The sequence below is a fragment of the Hemicordylus capensis genome, chromosome 6 (genome assembly GCF_027244095.1).
Source record: "Hemicordylus capensis ecotype Gifberg chromosome 6, rHemCap1.1.pri, whole genome shotgun sequence".
NCBI lineage: Eukaryota > Metazoa > Chordata > Lepidosauria > Squamata > Cordylidae > Hemicordylus > Hemicordylus capensis.
In genome coordinates, this window is record NC_069662.1 from 138797099 (window position 1) to 138809629 (window position 12531).

At 46.0% G+C, this 12531-nt stretch overlaps 1 protein-coding gene across 2 annotated transcripts in view; it reads left to right on the plus strand.

The window, feature by feature from the left end:
- Positions 1-2474: 2474 nt before the first annotated feature.
- PLXDC2 (plexin domain containing 2) overlaps positions 2475-12531 on the plus strand; it is a 379100-nt gene continuing 369043 nt past the window's right edge. Inside the window, exon 1 of one of the 2 annotated variants that reach the window (XM_053261826.1) lies at positions 2475-4057. In XM_053261826.1, coding sequence (XP_053117801.1) covers positions 3946-4057 — 112 coding nt within the window. In that variant the 5' untranslated portion in view covers positions 2475-3945. Of the gene's footprint in view, positions 4058-4231; positions 4337-12531 lie in introns of those variants that run through there. The other variant, XM_053261829.1, reaches the window with a different exon arrangement.

The following is a 12531-nucleotide window of genomic DNA, read 5'->3' on the forward strand; positions in this document are numbered from 1 at the left end:
CAGGGTTTCTGTCCTTCCCCTCCTTAAACAGTTTGGTTAGTGCTTGAGGGAGTCCAAGAGGAAAAAGGCCAGATGGTAGCTGGGCCAGACAGGCCCATGGAAGAGCCTTGCTTTTTCTCCCACTCCATCTGCTATGCTGTGGAGTAGCTGGCCACTGGTGAGTATAAATACTTGACCATATTTTGTTACATGCAGTTTTTGCTAATGTGGAATACTGGCACTGCTTCAATCCCTGAGCCTTGAAGATTTATTACAATACATTAAACCGTACATGGAAGCATAATCTATTGGTTCCTTGCATGTGAATGTTAATGCACTGAATCTTTTGCTCAGCCATGGGAGGCTAAATGTGAGCATGGGGAAAACTCTAGAACAACTAGTTTGGGGGAGCAGAAGTATAGCAAAGAATATTATTAGGGAAATGAGAATTTTGCTATACATTAAATACTTATAGAGGTAAAGTAATTAACATTGTTAGTTAGCTTATTAATGAAGTAGAATATACCTGTTGTGACAAGAAGCAAATCTATCTACAATTTTCTTCTGATCAAGATATGTTGGCAACTTTTTTCAATACCCATGATGAGGACACGTCTTGTGTTGAATGCTGCTTTTCTTTGGATTTTGTTTCATAAAAAGCTCTGGAACTGTCAATGATTGCTTCCTTGACATTTTCAAACTCATTCAGAAAATGGGCCAAATTCCTCTTAGAAAATACTGTGGATTAGGCCAAATTTTCCCTAATCCAAAAAGTCTGCTTTCCAGGCTAGTTTTCTCTTCCTGTCCAAGACCATGTGGCAGGAAAGAATGGGCGAGGGAGAGGTCAAGCAGCTGAAATATGCACCCCTCTGCACACATGGTCTCACCCACCCTAATTCTTGACTAGGAAGGAAACTAGGTTGGCCAGGCTCCTGGGAGGCTGAAGGAGTCTCCTACATTTCCCAACTGGCACTGACTTTTCCTGCTTGTTCTGGGGCAGAGGAGGGAGTGAATAAGACTTCTTTGTGGAACTAAAAACAAGAAGTTCTGGTAAGAACTAATCTCCTTGCTTTCTTTTCACTATCTCTACAACTGGATTAAATTTGGTGCCGATTGTTTAGGCAGTTCACAAGTTAGCCCACTTGTGCCTCAAATGTTCATGTGTCCACCATCTTGAATGGGAATGGATGACATCATCACAAACTGCATTGTTGAGGTGTCCTATGTGTCCTTACAGCTGCACAAAATTTGGTCCAAATCGGTTAGGCGGTCCACAAATTAGCCCACTTGCAACTCAAATGTTCACACATCCACCATCTTGAATAGGGTGGATGACATCATTACAAACTATGCCACTGAGGTGTCCCTATGTGTCACTCACAACAAATGTAGCAAATTTGGTTCAAATTGGTCAGACACAAATTGGGTCCACAAGTTAGCCCACTTGCGCCGCAACTGTTCATGCGTCCGACATATTGAATAGGGTGGATGACATCATTACAAACTACTACACCATTGAGGCTTTCCTATGTGTCCCTACAGCTGTGGTTGATATTGGTAAATTGTAGCTGGGGCTGATGGGTGTTGTAGTTCAGTAACATTTGGAGCCTCCCAGTTTGAGAACCACTGGGTTAGGCGGTTCACAAGTTAGCCCACTTGTGCCTCAAACATTAATGCATCTTGAACTGGGCTGGATGACACCATCACAAACTAAGCCGTTGAGGTGTCCCTACAACTGTACCCAATTTGGTTCATATGCAAAAGGGGAGCAGGAAACATTTGTGGGGAGCAGTGCACCCACAATGCTGGGCTACCCCTAGGTGTCATCCCTGTGCCAGCATGTTGTTCGTCGTGGTGGATTGTTCACACCACCGCTGCAAAGGACCAGAAACTTTTCACCAGTCCAGCATTGCACTGGGCACACTGGAAATGCTTATCTGCATGATTTCCCATGCGCACCAGTGAAGCCCACAGTGAAAAAGTTTGAAAGGGGTGTAAGGTGCTGTTGATGGGGCAGGTGACCAGCCATTCAGAGCAACATTTTTGCCATGTGCGCGCGAAACAGAGGCACGCGCACTCTGGCACAGCGATCTTGGGGACTCGCTCGACTGTCCTTTATTGCCCTCCTCTTGGTTCACTGCTAATTTTCCGAGGGCCCCCTCATTCCAGTCGCCAAGCTGTTGAACGCGAAAAATTCCCCATGAGCAAAAACAAAAGGGTGTGTGTGTCCAAATTCTGCCAAATTAAACTCTTCCTTGCACTTTCGACGGCGAGACGACAACCTCAGCAGCATCAGTCAGCAACCACCACCACCACCACCCAAGTAAGACAGACTTGGCCGGGACTGGGATTTCCTGGGGACATTTGCAGCTCCTCAAAATACTTTTTATCCTCTCAACCACTCACAAATCCGGTTGGGACATGATTCGCTCCTCCCCTCCCCTCCCCTCTGTGGCTGCTGCGCGCCGCCTTATCGCCGCCGGTGTCTCCTTCTGCCGCGTGTGTTTGTTTTGGGGAGCCAGCTCGGTGCCTCGGGCGAGCCCGCCAGCCCGGCCGCCGTCCCTTGCACGCAGTGGGGCGGCCGCAGCAGCAGGCACGGTGCCTCGCGCTCGGGCTCTCTCTCCTCTTCATTCCGAGCGGGCTGGAAGGGAGCGATGCATGTGATCAGGCTCTGCTGGGGGACAAAACGGAGAAGCCCAGCGGCGCTCGGGAACTGATCGCCTTCACGCCGCCGCTCCCGGCTCGGAGGAGGAGGAAGGCGCGGCGAGGTTCCTGCTGCTTCTGGTCTTCGTTTCTCGGGGAAGTGCATCGGCTGGGGGCTGGGGCAGCTCGCTTCCGGCAGAGGAAGGTGGGAGAGGGAGAGGGGGCCGCCCCTTGAGCTTGTCTGCACACAGTGCCCGAGTGCAAAGAGTCGGCTGGCAGAGGAGGAGCGCGAGAAGTAGCGGCGGCGGCACTCGCACCGCCTGCGCCGCCAGCAGCAAACTCTTTATTTCCCATCCAGCTTGTCAAGGCGCCCCTTCGCCCTCCCCTTCAGCAGCAGCAGCAGTAGCTGAGCGGCAGCAAGAGACCACCTCGGGGATGGCTTGCAAGTTGCCTCTCTGGGTGTCCGCGTGAAGGAGTTCGCTCTCTCTCTCTCTCTCCATTTCTTTTTTGCTGGGGGTGGGGAGCGGGGGCTTTGCTTTTCATTAGGCAGCCGATGCTCCACATCTTAGACCCCGCGGCAGCCCGGTTTTCTCCACCGCCGCGCGAGGGCAATTGGGATCGGCCGGTTGTGGGAGAAAGACCCCTCCTTCGCTCCGGCCCCCAGTCCATCCCGTCCCATCCTCACACAGGAAGAGGCAGCTTGTTTGGCCTCTGAGATCGCTAGACCTGCCCGTTGGCTTGCTCGGCTGGATCGCACCGCAGAAACCCACGCTTTTTGGCGGGGGGCGGGCGGGGTGAGTGCGGCAGAGACACTCCCAGGGTGGTGCTTTTTGTTTGATTTGATTTTTTAATTCAGTTGGGTTGAGAAGAGAGAAACCAACCGTGAAGCGCCCCTCCTCCTCCCCTTCACTGAAATCTTCCCGAGATAGGCAAACAAGGTGGGAGTTTATAGTGGGGTCTTCCGCACTTTCCTTCCTTTCCTGTTCGCTCCGCTGCAGTTTGGCACTTCGCAGGCGATCCGGATTTCGGTTTCGCTTGTGCGCACACACACATGCGCAGCCGACACGCATCCTTGCAGGACTGAGATCGCTATTTTGGCTGTGCGAGCTGCATTTGGGACTGGGATAATACGCAGGCGCCTCTCCTGCTCTCCATGAAATCGGAGCGGAATAAAAAGTGACTTTCCTCCACCCAGGATTTAAAGTGGAGAGGGGGTGCGTGCGGCGGGCTACGAGTCTTCCCTGCGCGCTTTTGCCTTGCCTAGCGCGGCGGCGCACAGAGAGCCAGCGAGAGTCGGGAAGGAAGGGCAGCCCGGCAGGCGTTATGGCGAGGATCTGGGGAGCCCGTGTAGCGGCGGCTGGAGTGCTTTTACTTTTGCAGTGTTTTGCTGACCGGTTACAGCTAATCGGAGCCCTGAAGCCGAAGCAAAGTCATGGTAAGGAGAGTGCAGGAGTCTGGACGGGAAATGCAGGGGAGACGACGAGACTGGCAGAAAGTTAAGCCAAGTGCCCCCGAGGCGCCCAGCAAAGGAGGGGCTGGGGTTGGAGTGAAGGGGTTGTCATGGACACCTTCTTCTCTGCTTCCCCACAATGGGAAGCGACTCCTCTCCTCATCCGGGTGATTTATAATCTGGATTATGGAGGTGCCCTGCAATCCTATACATGCCTGCTCAGCAGTAAGCCCTATTATTGAGTTCAGTGGGGCTTTCTCCCAGGTAAGACTGTATAGAAGAATTGCAACTGAGAGCCTAGCCTGTGCATATAGAATCAGGGGTAAGTTCTATTAAGTTTGGTAGGATTTACTGTCCGGTAAGTGTGCATAGGATTGCAGCCTCAATCAGTCACATAGGTTTTGGAAGTTTTGTGGATCCTGCCTCAGGCAGGGGTGGAGAGTGTAGAGAACTGATTCCTTGCTGAGGTTCAGTCCTGGAGGTTGCCTTTGAGTATGTACGGGCATAGCTAGAGGAGAGGAGGCTGTGTTCACCCCTCTCTCCAACGCCACCTCAGAGTGAGAGAAATAATGAAGAAAATAGAGAAGGGTGGAGCTGGGGCCCCCTCAGGAGCTGGGGGGCCCTGGTTCCTTGAACCCATTCACTCAATTATAGCTACACACCTGGTATGGGGGTTCCTTCCCCATACTGCTGGGTAATCGGTCAGCTCCTGACTGGGAGAAATGTTTCCTGGCCAGACATTGTGAATTATAGGCAGGTTTGTGTGTGACACAGTTAAATCCTCACTTGCTAACCTCCAACATGCTGTTTCCAAGCTCTGAGGTGTGTCGTGGCTGGTGGGTTTGAAGCTATGATAATTGTTTCATTGGACATGGACAATAGCTAGAATCATGAAGGCACCTCTTGCATGGAGAACTGTACTTTCCCTCTGTTTCTGGCAAACTCTTTTCTGGAAGATGGAGTTTCATCTCAAGGGATGTGTTGTGTAGAGTGATGTGGATTAGTGTGTGGAAAATACTGCCCCTTACCTACATGGAGTTGAATTATATGGCCTTCAGGGTCCCATCCATCTTTTTGATTCTGGTTCTGAGTGGATTTTGTGGAAGTCTTACGCAGGTTAATCAAGGTCTTCCCAACTTCCATAAAAACAGATGTTCCCCATGCCTTTCAACATCTCTAGAATTGCTGTAACTTTTGTCACCATTGCTACAGTAAGGGGGTAAAGAGGCACCAGTTGAATTTCTGTCTGCTGAAAAGCTCTAAAAGATGCAGTGTGAGTCTGTTTCTTGGCAGTGTTTGCTGTTTGGTGAAGGAAAGATCGATGAGCGGAGCAACAAAAAGGAATTTAGCATCTTGTCTTGCATGTATCATTGCATGTAAATACAGTTTTAGAAAGAAAGTCCAAGCTGCAGGTGGCTTCCTTCCCTTGTGTTCTCTGTTTCTTCAGCAGTGCTTATGAACCCCGCTGCCACTCAGTCCCGATGCATTTAAAACAGACAGAAGAATCATATCTTATACCTGGAGTTGCCAACTTCCTCCCCTCCCCTCCATTCCTTTAACAGCAGTGTGACAAAGAGAAAGTTCACAAGATGAAGCTTTGTTTTTCTGCTTGTTGGGAAATGTTCCATTAAAAAAAGAATCTGCTTGTTTTGCGGCTATTATTATAAACGGATGAGTTTAACCACCTGGTTTGCACTAGGAATCTTAAGTGTGAAATGTTAAAATGTGCATCTATAAAACAATGCTCTCGAGTTTCATTTGGGTACAATCACACCCTTTGCTCCATCTGAGCTGAAGGCAGAGGCACTGCCCCCACCGCATTGACAGTGGGGAGTTCTTCCCTCATGTGCCTGAGAAGTGAAGTGAGAATGGGCTTTTAATCCTCTGTCCGTTACATCCAGCTCTTTTATTAGGCTCTATTCTGTGCTTTTCTTCTCTCTCCTTTATGTGAAAAGATGGTTCATTGTCAAAGCTATAACTGGAGCCTATTTCTTCCTTCCTGCTTCCTTTCTTTATAATACTGCAAACAAGAATGGTACTAAGTGGTGTAAATATGTAATCTCCCCCCCTCACACACACACACTTGAGGAGTTGTAAAAGGTTTCAAATTCCACTCAGAGGAATATTTTTTTCCTGTCCTTTCATTTCCTGCCATTGACAGAGCAGGGGGTGGAAAGCAAGAAGTATAGGAGGGGTTTGCAGCAGGCCAGATCAAAGGGTATGTTCTCTCTTTGGGTTTGTTCTCCCTGTTGGGGGTGGTGTGCATGCAAAAGGTTATTGTACCCCCTGGTATATTCCAGAGGGGTATCTGTGGTAGTCTGTTGCAGCAAAAACAACAAAGACGTGTGGCATCTTAACAAGTAACAGATTTGTTGTGGAACAAGTTTTTTGGACTAGAGGCTACTTCATCAGAGGCATGAAGTGTGTGTTACTCAGTTGGCGGATAGATCTATGAAGAGAAACGGAAGAAGCAAAAATGTAGTCAGTGGTACCAAAAGGCTACAAAATGCAAAAGATATAGAATGTCTCCAGCATATTTCTAAGCACAGTCCAAATAGACACACACACACACACACACACACACACACACCCCCCCTAGTGCTGATCCCCAGCCATATTAATTAGTGATCATGTCATCTTCCATGCTTTGCTGTGCTCGTATAACACCTGCCATGGCAGAGAAATCCCTGGTCTTGCTTAAGATCTAAATGAGTTCTGCTTTTGCTTAGAAACTGATTGGATTGTCCTATGTACAAAGCGGAAAAGTGTTGCGGTGGTATATATCATACTGGAGGATGAACAGGTGAATGAACTGCTGGTGGCATGGCCAGTATTATTTGATCTTGTAATTATGTGGTGGTTGATATCTGGTATATGTTAATATTCTATGTGGTATCTGTTAATATATTCAGCTTAGGTACTTGAGTTGTTTTAGTCTTATGTACAAAATAGTTACTGCTTCCTGCGAGTGTGCTCATGTCAAGATGCTCACTGAAATTTAAAATATACATAGAATGTACATATACAACAGCTTATTCATTTATTCCTGCAGAAAATAGAAGTCCTTCCCAAATGAAGAGAACAGAAAGGAACATAAACACTGGCAAAAGAAATGCAAAGTGTCAATAAGGGATGAAAAAAGTGAGTTTGAGGAACATATAGCTAGAAGTGTCAAGGGGAATAACAAAAACTTCTTTAAATATATCAGATGCAGAAAACCTGCCAGGCAGGCAGATGATGAGAGTATGAAAGGGATTATTAAGGAGGATAAGAAGATTGCAGAGAAACTGAATGAGTTCTTTGCGTCTGTCTTCACGGCAGAGTTTACTGACCATATATTCTCTCTGGAACTCAGCTTCTCAGGTTTAGAGGCTGAAGAACTGGGCCAGTTTGAGGTGACGAGAGAGGATGTTCTAAACTGTCTTGAAAAACTAAAAATTAACAAATTGCCAGGGCCAGATGGCACCCACCCAAGAGTTCTGAAGGAACTCAAATGTGAAATTGTTGATCTCCTAGCAAACAAATGTAACTTGTCCCTACAATCAATCTCTGTACTGAAGGACTGGAAAGTAGCTAATGTAACTATAATTTTCAAACAGGGTTCTAGGGGGGATCTGGGAAACTACAGCCCAGTTAGCTTAACTTCTGTGCCAAGTAAATTGATGGAAAGCATACTTAAGGACAAAATTGTTAAGCATATAGAAGAAAAGGCCTTGCTGAAGGAGAACCAGCACGGCTTTTGCAAAGGCAGGTCTTGCCTCACTAACCTTTTGGAGTTCATTGAGTGTCAGCAGGCATGTGGATAAAGGTGATCCGGTTGAGACTCATGATCAGTGAGACTTGCCGTAAGGGGGTTAGCAGGGCTAACGTAAGGGGCTTAGCCTGCTCTCCCCGCAGACACTCACCAGGCAGGCCTGGGTGGCCACAGAGCCGGCAGGGGCCGCAGGGATCGGGGGCCGCAGGGATCGGGGGCCGCATGGCCCTTGGAATTTCCAGGATCACCGCACAAGAGTGCGGGGCATCCTGGAGAGACCCCCGAGCAAGCAGTCTCCCGGTCGGGGGTCTACTTGTGTGTCACCACATGCCGTGGCAACACATGAGCAAAATGCCGAGGTTAATGGAGCTCTCGCTCTGTTAACCTTGGCTAAGGGGAGGGGGAATTAGCGAGGTTTGCTGCCAGGAGCCATGCCGCTCCCGTTGCAGCACACAATTGCCAAAAAGCGGGCTAGGCTCCCTTAGCCCATACTTTGGCAATCATGAGAATCACCTCATAGTCTACTTGGACTTCCAAAAGGTTTTGACAAAGTTCCCCACCAAAGGTTCTTGAGGAAACTTAGCAGTCATGGGATAAGGGGACAGGTTCATGTGTGGATTGGTAACTGGTTGAAGGACAGGAAACAGAAGGTAGGTATAAATGGACAATTTTCTAAATGGAGGGAAGTAGGAAGTGGAGTCCCTGAGAAATCTGTACTGCGACCAGTGTTCTTTAACTTATTCATAAATGATCTAGAAGTTGGGGTAAGCAGCAAGGTGGTCAGATTTGCAGATGACACTAAACTCCAAAAGGATCTCTCCAAAGTGGGTGAGTGGGTGACAAAATGGCAAATGGGGTTCAATGTAACCAAGTATAAAGTGATGTATATTGGAGCAAAAAACCCCAACATAACATATACACTGATGGGGTCCATCTGACCAGGGGACCTGGAGACCAGGAGAGAGATCTGACCAGGATTGAGATCTGGGGATCATGATGGACAGCTTGTTGACAGTGTTGACTCAGTGCATGGCAGCTGTGAAAAAGGCAAATTGATTGATTGATTGATTGTTAAATTTATATACCGCCTTTCATTAAAGCAATCCCAAGGTGGTTACATTCCATGCTAGGGATCAGTAGGAAGGGGATTGAAAATAAAAATGCTAATATTATAATGCCCTTATACAAATCTATGGTGCAGCCACATTTGGAGTACTGCATACTGTTCTGGTGACCATATCTCAGAAGAGATATTGTAGAACTGGAAAAGATGCATTAGAAGGCAATCAAGATGATCAGTGGCCTGGAGCACCTTCCTTATGAGTCAAGGCTACAGCATCAGGGGTTTTTTAGTTTGGAAAAGAGATGACTATGGGAAGACATGATAGAGATGTATAAAATTATGCATGGGGTAGAGAGCGTGGTCAGAGACAATTTTTTTTCTCCCTTTCTCACAATACTAAAACCAGGGGTCATTCCATGAAACTGAAAGCTGGGAAATTTAGGACCAACACAAGGAAGTACTTTCCCACAAAGAACATAATTAATCTATGGAATTCTTTGTCAAGGGATATGGTGATGGCCACTAGCTTGGATGGCTTTAAAAGGGACTTAGAGACATTCATGGAGGACAGGTCTATCAATGGCTACTCAATGGCTGCTAGTCTGATGGCTATAGACCACCTCCAGCCTCAGAGGCATGATGCTTCTCAATACCAATTGCAGGGGAGCAACAGCAAGAGAGGGGGCATGCCCTCACCTCTTGCCTGTGGGCTTCTCAGATGTATCTGGGGGTCACTGTGTGAAACAGGATGCTGGACTAGATAGCCTGATCCAGCAGGGCTGTTCTTATGTAGAGGGACAAGAGTGTTCTGATGGAGCCTGCTTAACAATTCTTGGTGAAGCTCTCCAAGGCCAGCTCTCCTTCCCAAAGGGAGGTTCTTGTTAATATAATACGCAAAGTACCCATACAGAGCATCCACTCCTCAGCCTCCATCATAGTTTTAGAAAACAATTTTTTTAACTTCTCCTTCTTTGTGTTCTGTATGTTACTTTTATATATATATATATATATATATATATATATATATATATATATATTTGAACTTTTAATTTGTATTTTAATTGTGTATTATATTGTAAACTGCTTTGAGATTATTTTAATGAAAAGTGGTATAGAAATGGAACAATAAATAAATTACTACTACTACTGATACGATGAGGAGTTTTAAAAGAAATCTAGATGTGGGGAAAATTGGCTAGTGAACCAATGTAAGATCTTATTTGACAAATCAAGATACTACACTTCATAGTACCAGCATAATGTCAAGTTTTTAATCTGTTGTTCTGAACTCTTACGGACTGGTGCAACAGTTCTTAGGGCTGGTTTAAAAGTGATCCTGGAAGGGGAAAAAAAATTAAAATGCAGTGACGCATATCCTTTGTATTTCGTTTAAATTGGACTGCTACCCATGAATGTTGGCATACTCATGCATCACCAAATTGGTCTATAGATTAATGCTGCACACGAAAACAAGGTGACCATTTTAAATGAGATGTAGTATGGGTCCATTTAGGGCCTCATTCATATATGATTTTCTCACCTGGCTTGTGTCATGTTTAAATTGGGCCATGGAACTGAGATGAAGGTAAGTGTTGGGTTTCGCCCAGTTTCTGCTGCTGGCTCAACAACTCCCTTTGTGAGTTTATTACTCTAGTTGTTTCGCCTGATCTGGGGATGGACAGTATGATAATGACAAATACAGGCTTCCTTGTTTTGTGGAGCACTGCTCCCATTCTTAACAAAACGCAGCAAGTTCCATGAAATATCTGTTACAATAGCTATTGCCACATTCTTTACTAGTCCTGAGCTTTTAATGAATTATCCTTGGATTTGGTCCTGTGAACAAATTCTAAATAAGAAGTAATACAACATTCTCTTTTATCTGTGCTGAAGTTTTGGGTTATGGAATTGTTGATGGGTGCAAAGAGCGGTGACTCTGGGCCAGTCACTTCTCTCTCAGCCTAACCTACTTCACAGGGTTGTTGTGGAAGAGAAACTTAAGTATGTCGTACACTGCTCTGGGCTCCTTGGAGGAAGAGCGGGATATAAATGTAACAACAACAATAACAACAACAAAACCTCTGTGGCACTCTGCTGGACCAACCATCCATTGTCTCTCAAATGCATCTAGAAAGTCTGGGGAAGGGATACAGAAAACGGGACAATGTATACTAATACGTTTGAGAATTGTTACATGTCAGGTGTGCTGAGAATGAATACATTATCGTTTTTATTGTGCTTTGTGAATTTTAATCAGTGACTTTTTATATTGTCTTTAACTTGGTACGCTGCCTAGAGATGTATCTATCAGGCAGTATAAAAATATGATAAATAAATAATAAATTAAGTGAAGCCAAGGGAATAATCAAGAAGATCAGGGGCGTAGCTAGGGGAGAGGGGGCCCGTGTTCATCCCTTTCTCTGGTTGCCTCCCAGAGTGAGGGAGATAATGAAGATAATAGGGAGGGATGGAGCTGGAGGGCCCTCAGGAACTGGGGCCCGTGTTCTTTGAACCCTTTCGCTCAATTATAGCTACGCCCCTGAAGAAGATACTGTTTTGTTGCCTCCTAATGGTGCAGCGGAGAAATAACTTGCCTCAGGAACAAGAGGTTTCTGGTTCAAATCCCCGCTGGTATGTTTCCTAGACTATGGGAAATGCCTATATTGGGCAGCAGCGATAAGGGAAGATGCTAGGGCATCATCTCACACTGCGCAGGAGGAGGCAATGGTAAACCCCTCCTGTATTCTACCAAAGAAAACCACATGACTCTGTGGTCTCCATGAGTCGACACCGACTCCATGGCACAACCTTTACTGTCTGTCAGAAGATCATCCTGTGACCAATTGGCAGTTGGTATCACCAAGTGATAAGCTTTAGTACTTGATTAGCGTTTTCCCATTGGAAGACTCTGTGGTCATTTAACAGGGTTTTTATCTTGCTAACTGATCAGTGGTAGCGAAGCCGTTTGAGACGGCACAGTTGTTCTGCATCCAATGCAGTCATTTAGCACTTATACATATAAATGTAACAAGTTTAATTATGTCTACCACCACAGTGGCACAGGCTGTCATGGTAAAATAGCTGATACGTATTCATTGAAGTGCTATTGATTTCTTCACACCGTGAGCCTTAATAGGTTGAGAGGAAAATTATTTAAGCTTTGAGCAGCAGGGGGCTAGACCTGAACTAGAATGAGGATTTTTGGGGTGGAATCCTGTTCCCACAGAAGCCATTGGCAAATTCCTGTTTTCTCTGATGTGACAGGGTTGCAACTCTAATCTCTAGTAATTCTGACCATTCTCTGTCTCTCAAAATAGTTTTGTTTTTTGTTTTTAAAAAGGACCGTGGGCACTGTTGCACATGTTAGTGTGCTGATTGTCCTTGATAGCACTGAATACTGATTTATACTAGTATCTAGATCGTCCCTGATATCACTGAACACAGGTTTATGTATGGTTTCCCCCTCCCCCCATCTCCAAAAGTCAAGAATTTGTTCCCTTTAAACTTTTGAGACGGAATTTGTTTGTCATTGTCAGTAGTTTAATCTGTATTGAATCGTACATGTGTATCAAGCTGTGAACCAATGAAACAAGCATCGGTGAAATATGTACCTGGAGGGTTTGCTCTGTGGGCACTTGCCCA